Source organism: Channa argus, chromosome 2 (assembly GCF_033026475.1).
Source record: "Channa argus isolate prfri chromosome 2, Channa argus male v1.0, whole genome shotgun sequence".
Lineage (NCBI taxonomy): Eukaryota > Metazoa > Chordata > Actinopteri > Anabantiformes > Channidae > Channa > Channa argus.
The window spans coordinates 13930895-13949312 of record NC_090198.1 but is presented as its reverse complement, the minus strand read 5'-3'; the positions used below and the strand labels follow the sequence as shown (position 1 = coordinate 13949312).

Genomic DNA, 18418 nt, shown 5'->3' with positions numbered 1-18418 from the left:
AAGCTAATTAGCTCACTTGACCTTATGTCGCAAGCTTGTATGCTGCTGGATGCCAGGTTTGAGAATGTGTACAGCTTGACTGAGCATGAGCAATTAAGCAGGAGGTAGGGGGAAAAATATGTGGAAATTACAGATGTGTCAAAGAACGTGAAAGCTGTAATTAGTGCCAAAGGTGCTCATTCAAATATAGACTATACACTATACACTATATTCCTCCTGTTTCTTCATTTTCAGGTCCAGAAGTAATTATATATATATATATATATATATATATATATATATATATATATATATATATGTAGATTACCCTCAAACCATTTTACCCTACAAAGCAGCTGTGGCCGACAAACTTTAATTACTGTAAATGTTAAAGTGCATTAAAGATGGTCAGACAAAAATTATGAAAAACTGAATATACATAAGGAAAATGTTTCAGTTATATCCCTCCAGTTACAACACTAAAAATCAAATTGAAAATAATATCTGTATATTAAATATAGAACAAATTACAGTTTAAAGTGACATGGATCACTTATAGAGAACTACAGTAAAGTCCTCCCTGATATTCAGATGCAGCTTTCTTTGTGTCTTAGCTCATTGTTTTTGTTGTATGGTTTTGTCCCTATTGGTCAACAAGTTGCCTTGTTTTGGTTCACAAAGCTAATCGGGGTGACAATCCCAGCTGACATTGGACATGAGGGGAGATTCAAGGCTGATGTCAGGTTTAAAAGGTGATAAGTGTGGTTTGCTTAAAGTATATATTTAAGAAAAATTAACATCACTACAAATTTAAGTTACATTTAATGATAAGGCTGAAAATACTACAAAATGCCAAAACTACATGACTCAATATAAATAACAGAGGTAAAAAATATATAATTCTTCTTACATAGTGAGACAATGTGTTCAAGCACAGTGAGACAATACCACCGTGGTTCTTAATTGTAAAACACCCCAGCAGTAATTAACTACAGTATTTCATCAGCAAAGTGATAAAACGCATTTTGACCAACACTTTGAGCTGACACACATAAAGAAACAGAGCCGAATACTTATGATACATACAGCCTTTGATCTGTCAATCATTACTAAAGATTTTGCCACACATGAGAGAGAAATATAATGGGTGGGGGATTATGTATTCCACATCATGACATAGTTTCATTGGTGCCAAGGCCAAATTCAGTGTTGAAATGAGTTCTTGACATCAGAGACCAGTGTTTTTTAGATCATGTTATTACCCTTGATGCTCTGTTAGTTATTTTTAGCCCTATGTTGCTCAGAGAAATGTTCCATTCGGAGCCTAGAGACTCTTATCCAACATTCCCTGACCTTCCTCACCTCCATCCAGTGTTCAAAATACCCGAGCAACGCAGGTAGGCAATAGGGATCTCTCACAGAAACACATCTTACCACCTTAAATACTGTAAGGTCTGTAATACTGTAAGCAAGACTTATGAAGAGAGACATGAAGTTTTATTCAGTTCAATTAAACTCAATTCAAATCAATTCAATTCAATTCAACTTTATTTATGTAGCGCCAATTCACAACAAAGTAATCTCAAGGCACTTTACAGAATAAAGTCAAAACTATAAGTATAGAGAGAACCCAACAATTCCCCCTTGAGCAGGCCCTAGGCAACAGTGGAGAGGTAAAACTCCCTTTAATGTTAGAAACCTCCAGCAGAACCAGGCTCAGAGTGGGCGGCTATCTGTCGTGACCGGTTGGGGTGAGTGGAAAGTGGAGAAAAAAAAGAGAAGAGCAACAAAAAGCGACAACAACAAATTGGGTATGTTGGTAGGACGAGTAGCTTCACACTACAAAACACAGCTCCAAAGCCCGGGGACACCTGCAGAAAGAGACAGAGAGAGGGAGATAGAGGAGAGAACAACTACCAGAGAAAACACACAGAGTTAATGTCATACAGTGGTGACAATTGTGGGGTGAGAGGAGCGCAGAGAGGGTCAAGAGGAGGAAAGGAGCTCAGTGGGGGGGGTCCCCCAGCAGTCTAAGCCTATAGCAGCATAACTATAACTAAGTATAAGCTTTATCAAAGAGGAAGGTTTGAGCCTAGACCTAAAAGTAGAGAGGGTGTCTGCATCCCGAATCAGCACTCTTGCTGCAGCATTTTGGATTAATGACAGGCTCTTTAGGGAGTTACTGGGGCATCCTGAAAGTAGGGACTTACAGTAGTCCAACCTAGATGTAACAAATGCATGGACTAGTTTTTTGGCATCACCTTGAAACAGGATTCCCCTAATTTTGCCAATGTTCCGTAGGCGGAAGCAAGCTGTTCCAGATGTTTGTTTTATATGTGAAGGAAAGGACAAATAACTCCAAGGTTCCTTGAAGTAGTAGTGGAGGCCAGACTAATGCCATCTAGAGTAACGATATGGTTGGACAGAATATTTCTTAGATTTGTAGGTCCAAATACTATGACTTCAGTTTTGTCTGAGTTTAGAAGTAAACATTTGTGGGACATCCAGGCCTTTACGTCTTGTAAGCATGCTTGAAACTTGATTAACTGATTTTTTTTTCATCTGGTTCCATAGACAGATATAGCTGAGTACATGCACTTAGTGTAGGTGTTAATATCTGAACACAGACTACAATGCAACCACCTAAAAATTACTGTAGAGGAAGATCGAAAATCTCTTCTGTCCAAAGGTTCATCCAAAACAAGGATTAAAAAGCTAATTTCTAGACACAAAACATTTTTTATCTTTACAATATGGCACGTTGTGTTTTTATGTCAGTTAAATGATAATTCAATTTCAATTTGACATCTCTTGTTATTATGTCTCTTGAAGATATTATAATCTCAAGGACACCGCTTGTTAAAATAAAGTTTATTTTTAAATTAATGGGGGAAAAAAAAAAATTATAATCTTGTAAAGGTAGACTTCATGGCAGAGTTCCTATATTGGATTGCTTTAGATTATACAGGTGTATGTAAGTGGGCTTTGAGTGCATATGCACAGCTTTAATAGTTAGCTTGTAGGCAGTGCATGTCACAAACTTCTTCAGAAATGTACTGAACTAGTTCTGACCCACCAAAGCCCACACGTGTCAGTCTCAAGTCTTCATTTAATATTTGTATACAGTATATGTCAAATCAACACTTAAACATTGAGAGAATGTGCTCAGTCTCTGATTTATGACTTTTTATTTGGTGACTAAAAAGCTGCATTTAGAGAAAGTGAGGTGACAGAAAATGTATTTGTAAGAACAAAATTGCCAAAATATCACAATAATCCTCCAATCATTAATAATTATTAAAACTAAAAAGTGCAATTTTCTTATAAAAGCAAAATGTAAAAAACATTTGAACTGTAAACATACTTTGATGTTTATGTTTAAATAAGACTCCCAGCTCTGATTATGTCAAAGAAAAATACTGTAATAATTTAAAAACATAAAAAAGGTTTAAAAGAATTGACAGCTGTTTATACAAACATTTTATGATTGACAAATCAGTACCTGCCTTGTCATAAGCTACAAGTTGAGTTAATGACAAATGAAAACATGTAATGTTAGCAGACATGTAATAACACATAAGTTCAGTCATTACAACACATGGAACATATGCAAATATTCTGACTCTCTTTCAGTCTGTTCCACTTTTTTTTTTTAATGCAAATATATTTTCTCACCTTGCATCATAAACTGTGCTTACAATTTAAGGTTCAGCTCAGAAATATACTGTGCTGTAATGTCCACAACTGCATCAAGTTAAAACGCTGGAGGCGTGTTTTCTTTGGAGATAGAAGGCCCGTATGTCAGTTCCACTGACAGGAGTTTCTGATTACCTTGTCTGTCATTTTTGTCCAGACAACTTTCTAGCCAGAGGCTGTCATTACAAAAGGCTAACATCATCATGACATACATTCATAAAAATGGCCCCAATGTTTATGTTTGCTTTTCTAACAAAAATATAATATCAATTAAACTTTAATAAATGTAGAAAGGTTTGTATTTTGCTATGATGCCAATACCTTAAAACTCTCCCTGTAAATAAAAGCTTTAATTTGTGTCCTTCATGTGGAGACTACAACAAACATTTTATTTAGCTAAAATTTCAATTCAAAAAATAGTTGTAGAAAGGCCACACAACAATGTGAATAGCTTTAAATAAAATAAATGCATATACAGACCTTACTTTAAACCTTATAAAAATCACAAAACTATTAAAAACTAAAATCACTGATTCAAAATCATATTCTAAATGTTAAATTATTTCACATTCACACAGGTGAAAGCTTGAAGCTTTCAGCATACAGTTACACTCCTATGTTGCCTTTCTCCCCTGGAAGCAGTTTTTCCTTGGCTGAGTCCTGAGGGTTTCTGTGGGGAGTCTTTTTCATTTCTAGACTTTTGACCCAGGTGTATGCGGATGAGCCACATAGAACCATCATATTACTGGTCCACCATAGCAGGCTTTTACTGGAAGAGTTGTAAACCACTGCAATAACAGTCTGTGCGCAGGCTTTTGCTGTCCCTGATACATTGTGTGTGAGGGGACTCGTAAACTTGATCTGGAGACCTGTGACATAGCCGATGCCAAAACCAAACACTCCCCCTAGTGTCATCATACCCCAAAACCCAAGGTCAGTGAGGCGGCTGAAGCTGGCGAGATGACCCAACTCTCCAAACACAAATATGAGGGGGATAAAGAGGACACAGGCATTGATGTTGTTGTAGTAGGACAGTTTCCAGATATTTCCATCCACTGCTGGCATCACCTTCTTGGTGTAGATGGCATTCAGAGAGACACAAGCACTGGCCAGTACACCAAAAAACACACCTGACCAGGAGAGGGACCCTGCTATGCCTTCTTGGTCCACACCAAGCCAGAATCCACCTGGTAGGTAAAGACATATGTAGGACTATGATGTCAAAATTAAAATAATAAATAAATTACTTTTAGTACTTGAAAAAACTGATTTTAGCTTGTTACTTGTAGTTTTCTTTTTGTAACACTAGATTGTGCCATGGGCCCCAGGTGTTTTCTTGACTGACCTAGTTCTTTTTGGCTGACTTTCACTTGGTACCTGAATATTTGCACGGCAGAGGCAGAGGGATATTGAGTAGGCTCTAAGTTTAAATCTACTGTGTTGCAGGATTTTGGTTTTTCAGCATGAATAAAACTGAAAATTGAGATACAGCTGAGAACAAACAATTACTATCGACAAGCTCTGTCGATGCCCTATGGTTCAGTAAGATGATGGCTAATACCACTAACCTACAAACTGTAGCATCATCTGCAACACCATCATAAAGCTTCACTTTTCATGTGAAGCCGATTCATTCTTTTAATTTTTTGTGTTGCTCAGTAAAACACAACAAACAAAGGAGCACTTCTTGTTGTTGCTGCTACTGTCCAGAGTTCCAATGTGTGGAATGTGTGCATATCTTCAATATAAGTTTGAATAAAACTCAGTGTCCCTTTTGAGATAAGAGTATGTGGAATTATATATATATATATATATATATATATATATATATATATATATATATATATATATATATATATATATATATATATATATATATATATATATATATATATATATATAATTATTCCTACTTTTTATTATTCATACTATTGAATATATGGACACATTCCACACATTCTGACTCCAAAGTGGCACAACTGGAAAGTAGCAGCAACAACAAGAAGAGCTCCTTTGTTTGTTGTGTTTTGTCAGATAAGAGTATGTGGAAAGTATGATCGAGCCTTTAGGGAGCATTACAGTCAGTCACCATTTCCCAAAGCTACATCACTGTTACAGCTATATTATCACATACCAGTGGGCCATAGGGAGTTTAGTTCATTAAATGCTCCAAGATCTGAATCACAAACTGAAAACAATAAAAAGTCTCAACTGCTATCTCAAAATGTTGTTCTAAATACATCAAATATGGTTATGTAGTTTGATGCAATTGGTTGAAAGACTTTTAGACCAAAGAGTCCAAACATTTAACCCACATTGTAATCATTCTGATGTCAATGTTTCCTTACTTATTATTAGGAAGGCATCTATGGCCTGAAATAAAGCTGAATTGAAGTTGAGAGATTGTGAGATTTGATTAGGAAAAACGTGGAAACCAACATTTAAAAATAAGACTCGTGAAGAGAAACACCTAAAAATGCAAAAAGAAGTGGCTGGATCGTTACACCCCTACTAAAAACAATGGATGAATGAAACCTAGCTGCAGCATTGTACTTTAGACCACAGAGTTCTGCCAAAGCTTAGTCCTTTTTCATAGTCACAATATCCCAATAATAACAATAAAGGTGGGTCCATTAAGAAACTATTCACTGAGACTGGTGTGAAGGAGCCCTAACCACAACTCCTCTGGTATGACATAAAGCAGCATGTGCTTTCTGGATGTATCACCCAATCTCTTGTGGCTGAATTGGAGCAAATCCCTGCAAGCTTTCAGAAAAACCATAGGATGGGTTGAAGTAGAAAATCTTTAAATCTAATCTTTAGGTCACTGACTTCAAAGATAAAAAAAAATCATTTTGGCATGAAAGAAAGTTTGGGCACCTTTTAGCTACAATTTCATGAACAGTCTGCTATCATTTATATTTTTACTACTGACCTATTTAACCAAAGGGACACGACACATTATTGGATGCCAAGTCTCAAAATATCTTTATTGCTAGAAAACACATTACAGAAAATGAACTTACCTAGTATGATGCCACAGCACACTAGGGCTTGGAAGGATGTGGTTTGTTTCAGGATAAAGTAGGATAACAAGACATTAAAAACGGTGCTGAGCGAACGACCGACCGTGTAAAAAGCCACTCCGACATGTTTCAGGCACAGGTTATTGAAGGTGATCATGCCGATGAACACAATGGACAGAGGCAGGACCTCCCGAGACGTCTTCACGTCGAATCGGACCGACGGGAAGTCGATGAGCCCCGGGCACAGTCTGGACAGAAGCTGCAGGAGCCAGCAGAGCCCAACAGTCACCACACACTGGTAAAAAGTGACAAACAACGGCGCGTCCAAGTCTTGGTTGTCCAGCAGGTGATTGTTGAGGAACACCATTGTTATTGAAACAAACCAGTATAAAGCGACCACCGCTGCTATTCTGACAGCGCGGAAGCAAAACGTCTGTCCGTTTCCCTCCTGGTCCATCGGGTCCGAGCCAGCTAGAGCCATCTTCAGGATACTGGACCGCTTCAGCTGTGTCCTATTCATGACTTCAGAGAAAGGGGAACAAAATACGCAAAAACCGAACCATTTGCATTAGCTCAAATTGTAGCTACAGAGAAGGGCAGCTACATGCAAACACAGACGGTCGCGTTTTCTCCAGTGACAACACCGAGACTTCCGCTATAGTTTCTTCAAAATAAAAGTGGAAGTTGTTAAATAGAACACGTTTTTTATATCTTCCATGCATAGATTGTTTAGTTTTGAAAACAATTAGGCATATATACGCAAATGTAAAATACACATGTGTGTAATATTACATGTCTGCCTACATGCTACCAGAAGCAACTGCAATCGTTTGTTTATTAAAAATAATATATCATACAGTGGGGCAAAAAAATTCAGCCACTGATTGTGCAACATCTCCCGCTTAAAATGATGACAGAGGTCTGTAATTTTCATCATAGGTAAACTTCAACTGTGAAAGACAGAATGTGGAAAAAAAATCCAAGAAATCACATTGTAGGATTTTTAAAGAATTTATTTATAAATTCCTGTGTAAAATAAGTATTTGGTCAATAACAAAAGTTTGACTCAGTACTTTGTAACTTAACCTTTGTTGACAATGACAAAGGTCAAACATTTCATGTAGGTCTTCACCAGGTTTGCACACACTGTAGCTGGTATTTTGGCCCATTCTTCCATGCAGATCTCCTCTAGAGCAGTGACGTTTTGGGGCTGTCACTGGGCAACATGGGTTTTAAACTCCCTCCACAGATTTTCTATAGGGTTGAGGTCTGGAGACTGGCTAGGCCACTCCAGGACCTTGAAATGCTTCTTACGGAGCCACTCCTTTGTTGCCCGGGCGGTGTGTTTGGGATCATTTTAATGCTGGAAGACCCAGCCAAGTCTCATCTTCAATGCTTTTGCTGATGGAAGAAGGTTTTTGTTTAAAATCTCACAATACATGGCCCCATTCATTTTTTTCTTAACACGGATCACTCGTTCTGTCCCCTTTGCAGAAAAACAGCCCCGCAGCATGACGTTTCCACCCTCATGCTTCACAGTGGGTATGGTGTTCTTGGGATGCAACTCAGCATTCTTCTTCCTCCAAACACGATGAGTTGAGTTGTTACAAAAAATTCTATTTTGGTCTCATCTGACCACATGACATTCTCCCAATCCTCCTCTGGATCATCGACATGGTCACGGGCAAACTTTAGAAGGGCCTGGACATGTGCTGGCTTAAGCAGGGGGACACGTCTGGCACTGCAGAATTTGATTCCCTGTCGGCGTAGTGCGTTACTGATGGTAACCTTTGGTACTTTGGTCCCAGCTCTCTGCAGGTCATTCACCAGGTCCCCCCGTGTAGTTCTGGGATTTTTGCTCACCATTCTCATGATCAGTTTGACCCCACAGGATGAAATCTTGCGTGGAGCCCCAGATCGAGGGAGATTAGCAATGACCTTGTATAGCTTCCATTTTTTAATAATTGCTCCCACAGTTGATTTATTCACATCAAGCTGCTTGCCTATTGTAGATTTACTTTTCCCAGCCGTGTGCAGGTCTACAATTTTGCTCCTGGTGTCCTTCAACAGCTTTTTGGTCTTGGCCATGGTGGAGTTTGGAGTATGACTGTTTGAGGCTGTGGTCAGTTGTCTGTACAGATAATAAGTTCAAACAGGTGCCATTAATATAGGTAACAAGTGGAGGACAGAAGAGCCTCTTAAAGAAGAAGTTACAGGTTTGTGAGAGCCAGAAATCTTGTTTGTTTGTTATTGACCAAATACTTATTTTACGCAGAAATTTATAAATAAATTCTTTAAAAATCCTACAATGTGATTTCTTGGATTTTTTTTCCACATTCTGTTTCTCACAGTTGAAGTTTACCTATGATGAGAATTACAGACCTCTGTCATCATTTTAAGCGGGAGAAGTTGCACAATCGGTGGCTGACTGAATATTTTTTTTGTCCCACTGTATAAGTAGTTTATATGACTATAAATAACCTCTGTATTGTAAAATCCTTAATGAGAAAGGTGGATTTTTAAATCGATGGGATCCAGGAATATAGATAACTGATGACCTTTATATTTTTCACTATGTGGACATTATTGTCCGTTACAAACAAACAAACAAAAAAGGCTATGAGATCCTGGGTTTTATGTTGAAGGTGTCTGCCCAAACGTGAGCGTGACTACTTCCTGTTTTTCAACTTTAAAAAGAGGATGTTGTCAAAAAGTTCAGAACTAACCCTGAGCTCTCGTTAATTACGCATATTTGCTTATAACTGCTTCAGCATTAGACCTACAGTATTTAGCAAGCTATAATTTAACTGATTAGTTTCTTCATTTTATGTTTGTTTTCAATGTTTAGTCATTACATTTTGTTTCTTGCTAAAAAAGTCTAGATTTTTAGAAATGATGCCTTTTGAGAAATGTTAGACTTACAAAATTTGCCTGTTAATATAAAAAAAAAAAATAAAATAAATAAAATACAGGCTTTAAAGAATTTTGAGAACTCATCATATGCAAAGTAAAGCAAGGATAATAAGAGCAGCCAATTTTACTGTAATCAGCCTTTCAAAGGGACATTATCAAGTTTTTTTGGCATTGGTCAGTTGGTTAATTGGAGTAGAAAAGAGCTCTTAGGTAGATTTTTAACATTAATTTTTAACATACTGCAGGTCGCATAGTTCAGTACAATATAAGGCAATTAGTTTCATTCAGTAGCAGTTCTTACAAGTAACTAACAGTGAACATCACTTTAAAGATAAGAACACAATGGGCTTATATTCTTTTTTGATTTAGATGTTTTATTAATGTTATTTCTCTATTATTATTCTATTATCGTTTTCTATTATTCTTTTATTTTTCTCTCAATGTTCAGATATTTTTGTTGGATGGGTTAATTTGTACCACAGGCTTCTGTTTACTTCTGTATACTTTACTTAGAAAGCTGAATTTTATTGAGCTACTGTACTAAAACCTCCAGACAGTAGATGGCAGCAAATATTTACCAATTTAGATTTTTGGTGTGGCTGGTTGGATGTTAATCAACTGAAACCAAATTAGCTGCACAGTGATGTGTGCAATTTGGTCCAACATGATCAAAATGTGGGTGCCAAGATTTTGTATGTTACTGCATTTTTATTTTATGAAGAAAGACATAGTGTATGGTGAGAAACGGATGACATGAAAATAACACTGTGATAAATGCCATCTTTGATTAGTTATTAGGACACCCAGGTTTACAAGAGATCTCCAGACCCTGTCTATTTTTTTTATATTATTCCTTAGGCCCTTGAAATAACAAAACCCACCCATCCATCTATTAACCACTTATCCTGTTTAGGGTCGCAGAGGTGCTGGAGCCTATGCCCTAACATGCATGTCTTTTAGGTGTGGGGGGAAATACTCAGGGAGAATTCCACCCAGAAAGGCCACAGCCAGGCAGGGAAACAAACCTGCAACTATCTAGCTGTGAGGCAGCAATGCTAATCAGTCCACCATCGTGTTGCCAACAAAAGCATCTATATCTATCAATTATACCAACTGTATGTGTTGACTGCTTTATGTTATTAAAAGGTAAAACGCACTATGTTGTTAAATGAGGGGACTTGTTTTCCATTTTCCATTTGTTCATCATGGGAGTGGCTTGTTCTATTGATTAATTGATGCAACATTATTATCACACTGTAGTGTTTATGTTGAGGTGGACAGGGATCAGCATGGATGCTCTTTGGCTGAATGGTCTTTGGCTACACAGCCCAACATGCAGCATGCTGTGATGCACTGACCTTTACCGCAATGCCAAGCTTTGAATACCTGTCCACCATAAGATTAAAACCACCATGTGGTATTAATATTGTGGCCTGTTTACGTACAGTTTTTCTGGTCTTTTTTCATTGCATTGTTTTCTGAAAATGTGGTGATATGGAAAGTTTAAATTGCACTTCCCATTACAGCCCAGACCTTTTGTCTTCGTGCTGTCATGTTTTCCAGTTACGCAGTTGCAAGCTTGCTCAGCTCACAGAAAATTGCTTTGCGTGAATGTTGTCTCTAGGTGTTATATTTTCTAGTACAATACACATCAAATCACTTTACCGGTGTACCAGAGTTAGCCGCTGAGTTAGTAAGCTATGCCCATGGACTCATATATGCTCTCAGCAAGGATGTAAAACTCAATCTTCCTCCAAGAACAAAGAGGCAGTATTTGTGCAGCCTGATTCAGTCTAACAACACATCCATCAGAGGGTGTCTGACCCCTTATTGTGCTTCCTTTTGCTCAGGCTTTGGAAAGGGAGAAATGCTGCGCTGGAGCCAAGATTGCTATTCACAAGACTGTCTGTCTCTCTGACCTCTGCCAGCTGGGGAGATTTCCACACTTTATTAGCTAGAACAAAAATCGAGGCAAGATGCCGCAGGTGGTATCTTGGATTGTGGAAGCTCTGGAGCACCTACGCAGAATGTGCATTAGCACATCATCACCTAACATTTCAGGGTGATACCCATAGCACCAACTGAACAGGAAACAAATCTGTTTTACAGCTCATAGAGAAAACATAGATGAATAGATTTGCTTCATTTAAACAGTAAACAACTCAAGTTTCTCAGTTGATTTCTTACCCTTTATAAAATACCATGAAAATTTGAAATAACACAAAGTGTTTTTTTTTTCATTTGTTCCATCTTACTGTCCAGTGTTTTCTGTAATTCAGCCAAATCTTTGAGATATACCACGTTCCATGGGCTTTGCTTTTTTACACAGACAATGGATACGCATCCATTAAAAAGATCCATTACGTTATGCAGAAAATAAATGTGCAAATCACTTATTCTATTATGTTGTTTTTGATCTGGACCTTCATTTGACTTTGGCAAGTCAGTTTGTTATGTCATGTATGCCATGGGTAAACGCAATATTAAATTATGTATAGATTTGTGAGATTTCTGGCATGTAATGCAACCCGGCTGCCACAGAGTAACTTATGAAACATTTCTGTTTAGTTGTTTGGAAGATGCTTTTATCCACTCTAGATTTTCTAAATAATGCATGTGATAGAAAAATAGTTATTTGAAAAATCGTTTTCACTAATGTCACTTATAGTGAAATATATAGCAGTCATATATATATGACTGCTACAGTAGGTGTCAGAACACAGTGTATTGCAGCTTGCTGGCCCTGGGGCTGCAAAGATGAAGATGAAGAGGTAGAGTGGCCATGCTGACCACAGGTCCATCACATTGAACATTAAAACTATTTCAGATGCCCTCATTTACAGTAAACATCACTCCATTTTACTTTGCTTTAATGCTTTATAAAATTTGTAGTTAATGTCAATTTTAACCGGTTAAAGAAGAAGAACAAAACTGTCTTCTTCACTAGAAAAAATCTAGGAATATAGTGCAACAGACGGGTTACTTGAAGAATCATAAAAAAAAGACCCAACAAAAACCTAGAACTGAGGTAAACCCAACAAACAAAACAATAAGCTGGTAGCTTTTTTTATTTTTCACACTCATGACTACTAAAATGACACCTACTGTACTTGAATAAAATGTCACCGGCTGTTGAACACTTTTCCCACCACTTAACACTATCTACACCACAATGCTGTACACCTGTTTCCTCTATCATTTAATAAAATGACTTGCAACAACATAACATGTGGGAAGAGAGCAGTGCCCACTGGTGTGCTGCTCCACAGGTAATTGCTATTCATAATGAATCTTCCACCAAGTCGAGAGAATAGATATATGCCAGCGAGGGTGAGCTGTGTGGTACAGTCCACAGGGCAGCTTAATTTCAAACGCATATAATCCTTCCTTGTGGACCAAAGTTGGTTCCCCAGCTATACTGCCTTTACTACTTTGATCTCCCTGTGTTTGTAACAACCTTTTCTTTCTCAGTGTCTGGAGACACAAAGGAGCACAGGGCCCACTATAAGATTGTGTGTCTTACAACTGTGTTACAGGCTGGAAAAAAAAATCGGTTGATGGACAAAACACATTAAAATGCTACACTGAGTAATAAATTGCCCAGCTGGGGTTGATTCCATAAACTGCAGTATGCAGTATTATGTGACCTGCATTTGATTTTCAATATACTTTATCATATCAGCAACAGTGTAACTGCTGCTTACATTAGATACATTTTATGGGTCAAACCAGGATTTTCTGATGTACTAACAACCATACCATTCCTTAATATTAATAATCATCATCCTCATCATTATATCATCATTATACTTTTCAAATACACTGCTTCTTTAGGCCAACTTATGAATCCATAAACATGTTAATGCTTTGTTTTCCAAACCTTCATGGTTTCTGATTTATTCCTGTCATAGTTTGTGTTAAAAAGTTAAATTAGCCAGCTTGCATTCAGGCTGTTTAAAATCTTTTTTCTTCCTTAGATTCTCTGTTGATTGTTTGTGTTCTGAAAGATAAAACACCCATAACTTTTAGACGGGAGTGACTGTCTCAATATCACACTGTATTCATGGCAGGAAACTAACAATAACCCCAATCATTCTGGCTGCCTTTCTCAGGAGACTAGGAAAATTTTGTCACAGGTCGATGAGTGTAAGAAAATTAGAAAAATCTGTTATATTGGCTCAGTAAAGATATTAATTTTTGCTTCTAATGTACTGTACTTACTGTACAGGATATCAAGATTGGTGTTTCTTCCCTTATTTGCAATATTTCAAATACTGTATTCATGTGAACTACAGAAAATTATCACTGAATTAAAAGTTTTAATACAAAGCTAATCCTTAAAGTCTGTGTTGCAGGGACTTTTCAGACATCCCAACCATTTTTTTTTAGACTTTTAGATATAGGAAAGGAAGACATCCTTCTGAAGAGATCCATAACAAATGAATGAAGTATTCTCTATGAATTAAATAACAACATATTGCATTATTGTGAGAAATCATTGATATGTGGAAACCAATTTATATTCACACCTGCAAAAACCAAGCAGTGGCTCAGTCTTTTTCTTAAAAGATTCATGATTCTACTGTCATAATATAGCTAAAAAAATCACTATATAGCCTCCAGGTATTTTTAATTCTCTTTCTGGTCCAGCTAATCATTTCTACTGAACTGAATAAAACTATTTCATCCCTGAGAATTGACCACAGCACGTAATGTGCATATGAGTGCACTACAAAGGTCACCAGAACACTATCTCACTGAGTAACTCACTGATTACAACATTGCTAATGAAGCTAAAGTGGTTGTGTACTTGTATTTCCACTCCCCTGCACTGCTGCCCAAGGGCTCGGTTAATTATCTCCTTGGTTGGAAATTGTTTTCACACCGGCCTTGAATGGGCTGTTAGTATGGAGAGTGGGCAGTTTGTACTAGATCAATAATAGGGTCCTATGTAGCAGGAAAAACAATCCCACTTTCTCGCTTTCTGTGTGTTTGTGTGTGAGAGTGTGTGGGTCTGTGTTTGCAAGTGTGTGTTTTTTATTCAACTACCTTTGTTGTTCTCTCTTTTGTTGTTTCTCCCTCTCTCATTTTCCTGCTGTTCTGCTCAGGAATTGTGTCTTCAGTTGTGTCATCAGTTACAGTATATTTGACGTGAGAGAGTTATTTCAAATATTCATGTCATTACATAAAGTAATTTCCTGTTTTTTCTTTTTTAAAAAGGATCTATAGAGCTGATCTCTTCATTGGTTTGAATCTCATTGCTACGTTCAGGAAACAAGACAAGATACAAATGTGAAAGGTTTAACCGTGGCAGGATTGTAAAACCAAGCCTGGTAATTTGGTTGCCATCATGATGGAAATAATGTCCATGGCACACAATAGTATAAAAGAATAAAATACACATGTTCTTGCATTGAGGAAAAGTTAGCATGTGTAGGATTTAACAATCTCTATGGAAAGGCAATTACTTAATACATTATGTAAATATGATTTCACAGTTCTTAAAGGAAAATCCAAACAGATGGCTGCAAATAACATTCTGTATGTGAAAAAGCATCATAAAACATAAAACCAACTCAAAGCATATTAAATAAAACAACGAAAACACTACCTCTTTGCAGTGAAATATAGCATTTTAATAAGAAACAAATACATGTCATCAACTTTGCAATAAAATAGATTTTTAAGATTAATGAACATTTTCTCAATTACCAAACTTCTTCTTCCTTCCTGTTCCAGTGCTGTAGCTTCTCCGATCATTGGTGCATGTGATGTTACACAGCACTTTGGTTCTCCTCTCTGGAAGGGGGAGACGTCTTATCTTTTGGATGTACTTAAGTGTTTAATGGTTTGTGGTAAGTGCTGTGGTAGGGCTTTTTGTGAAGCACTAGACCATCTGAAGAGAGGGAGGCATATACAGTACACAGCCTGAACCAGTAGCCAAAATCAGAGCATGAACAGCAAAACTAGAAGGTTGGCCTGTTTGTTTATAATGAGCAAAAAAGGCATGTGATTGAATTTCTGCAGAAAGACTTAAAAACCTAAACACGTCAAAGGTAGTAACGTGTAGCGACAAGCAAACGCTTCCTTTATTTCCTTTGAAAAAAGTCCTAAATGAAGTGATCAAACAGATGAAGCCCAAACTCGTTGGATGATTCATAAATTCAATGACAAATCATAATGTGATTTATTTCATGTTGGCAATCATTCAGAGGGTGTTCATAATTCATTATTAGTCAACTTTTAAATTAAATCATCCTATCCCTCAAAATCACTAGTCACAATGGAAAAATAACTCAGCAGTGTGAAAAAACAAATGACCAAATAAATGGAACTGGCGTGTGTATGTGTGTGCGTGTGTGTGTGCATGTGTGAGTGTGTGTGTGCGCATGTGTGTAGAGGAGTGTGATGATGGGGGCGGGCTGGTAAAAAAGGAGCCGCATTCTCCATTCTCTCATAGCTTAGGCGATAATTCTGCTGACATAGTGAAATATTGATGTGGAATTAATTCCCATCTAATTAAAGTGGCTGAATTAATCGGGAAGCGTTTAATTAGCAGAGTTTTCTTTTCAGTTGGGGGGGGGAGGCGATCTGAGCCTCTTGGCTGCTTCCTCTGATGTGCTGTGGTTCACAAGCTTTTAAATATGAACTACTTTTGTTAGAAGCTTTTTAGTGACATGGGGTAAATTACATAATAGACCTGAGTAGTATAGGCTACTTGTACTAAAATACTATTATAGTATATGCTGTTAAATGTTATGTTATGGGCAAGTAATAAATTAGTTTATTAGTGGGGGCAGTTGTAGCTCAGTTGGTAAGGCTGTTGTACACGGACCACAGGGTCAGTGGTTCGGTCCCAGCTATATGTTCAAGGGTCTCTGGGCAAGACACTTAACCCCCAACAGCCCATCCACATCCCCATCCCCAGCTGTGCAGTGCTGGTCCAAGACCAGTAGAATTTGGGGAGGGTTGGGTCAGGAAGGGGCACCCAGTGTAAAAACTGTGCCAAATCAATGATCAATGATCTGTTGTGGCAACCGTGAACTCAGGGGATAAGCCGACAGGACAAAAAATAAATAAATAGAATAGAATATTAGTACTAAGGATATTTATTTATGATTTGTGTACATGTGTTTGATCAAATTTGATTTATTTTATAGTCCTTCAAGCAAACTGTAGACTAATCTCCTCCAAAAAGGCTTAAATCTCAGATTTTCTTTTTATAAGTTATCTAACATAGACAAACAATAGGCTGTATTTATGCCAGTAGCCCTGTTAAGCTGTCCGGTACAAGCTACTGTCCACCCATTACTACCAGCAAACCCTCCGTGATGCTCACAGTGGAAAAGCTTAAATGCTAATGTTCAGCTGGTATGATGTTCATACAGCTGTTGGGTATTTTTAGACTAGATCAAAGGGGTAGACCGACAGACCATCAACACCATCAGAGCTATGCCGCTGGTGTGTTTAAAAAAGAAAACTCTCCTATGTATGCAGTTTTGTGCCCAACTGAATGGATTAGCTGTCAAGCTTCCATGTATATTTAAATAATTCTTTGGATTTCCAGGGTTCAGTGGAACCTCTGCAAAATTCCAGTGATGTCCAAAAACACACTGCACAGTGTTCAGGCGATATTCTTATATTGTGAACATGTCAGGTGCAGTTATTTCACCTTCTATCAATCCAGCAATGCAATATATCCCTCAGTATGCTCAGTAATACCTGCCTGCTGGAAGCTGCTCTCGAGGGACTACACAAAGCTTTTAAAACATCTGTTGTGGCTCATGGTGCACGAAAAATAATGTATTTTAGGCATACGCATTTTAGGAGGGAAAGAAAAATCTAGGTTTAAACATGAAATTAGTTTGGAGGGTTTTTGCAGCAGGATAAAATGTACATAAGAAAACTAGAGTTAAGAAATATTATTAGAAGACAGGCATATTGTGCAAAAAAGAAGATACAACTTTCAAAATTACCTTGGACAAATCTGTAAAATACATAACTAAAATTAAAAAGATCAGTCAATAACCTTAGATACTGTAAGACAGACTACTTGTGGAAATATTAGACATTAGCCAAAAGTGTGAGGATCTCTTCATGTGCCAACACATAAAGTATCATTGGTCTTTTCATAGAATTGATTGATGAGATGGTCAAAAAACAATCTTCCCCCCGTTCCTCAGCCTATCAGTGTTAAGTGGGAAATATGAATGGCCGATTAGTCAGTGTTGCGGTTTATGAGTTTGGAATGAGTATTGTTAAAGATGTGGATCCATACAGATGACTGTCAGACTGGAAATGATGATGATAAGTCATCATGAGTTTAAAAACTTGCAATTTATAAAATAATACGTAATAAGATTTTCACAAATGTAAACAACTGTTCTCAAAACAACTCTGATTACAGTGACAGATACTACTACTAATAATAATATTAATTTGAAAAGAAAGTGCTGTTTGGAGAGCCCCCTCCTGAAACCAACTCTGGCCAACTCTCACCTTAACTTGTGAAGAATGGAAACTTGCAACTGGTTAAATTGTCAGGAGGCCTCTCCTCTCCTTGTATGAGAATACAATTTTTGGGAACAGTCCACAATAAAGAGACTAATAAACTAAACTAACTGCAATGAGACAAAAGAAAGAGCAGCTTCACTATAGGAGTAAATATTCTGTCCTGTTATCCAGTGCTGTTATCATATTGGCATCAACCCTACACCTCAGAGATGAAAACTGGTAATGTATGCATATGCTGTACCTGTTTAGATAACAAGCGGAGGGAGGAGAATTATCAGAGCTGCTCAGCT

General features: G+C 37.4%; 1 protein-coding gene across 1 annotated transcript; it reads right to left on the bottom strand.

The window, feature by feature from the left end:
• Window positions 1-3152: 3152 nt before the first annotated feature.
• Window positions 3153-7357, bottom strand: slc35c1 (solute carrier family 35 member C1). The gene is made up of 2 exons (XM_067495629.1): window positions 6702-7357; window positions 3153-4862 (listed from the first exon to the last, which is right to left on the bottom strand). Exons 1-2 carry the CDS (start codon window positions 7219-7221, stop codon window positions 4282-4284), a joined length of 1101 nt encoding a protein of 366 aa, XP_067351730.1. The 5' UTR covers window positions 7222-7357; the 3' UTR covers window positions 3153-4281.
• Between the last annotated feature and the right edge of the window lie 11061 nt (window positions 7358-18418).

Bases quoted from the DNA above. Each gene is read 5' to 3' on its own strand.
- slc35c1 (XM_067495629.1), bottom strand. From the start codon at position 7,221: ATGAATAGGACACAGCTGAAGCGGTCCAGTATCCTGAAGATGGCTCTA. The intron at 4,863-6,701 runs GTAAGTTCATTT...TTTACCTACCAG, and splicing joins GTGCTGTGGCATCATACTAG to GTGGATTCTGGCTTGGTGTG.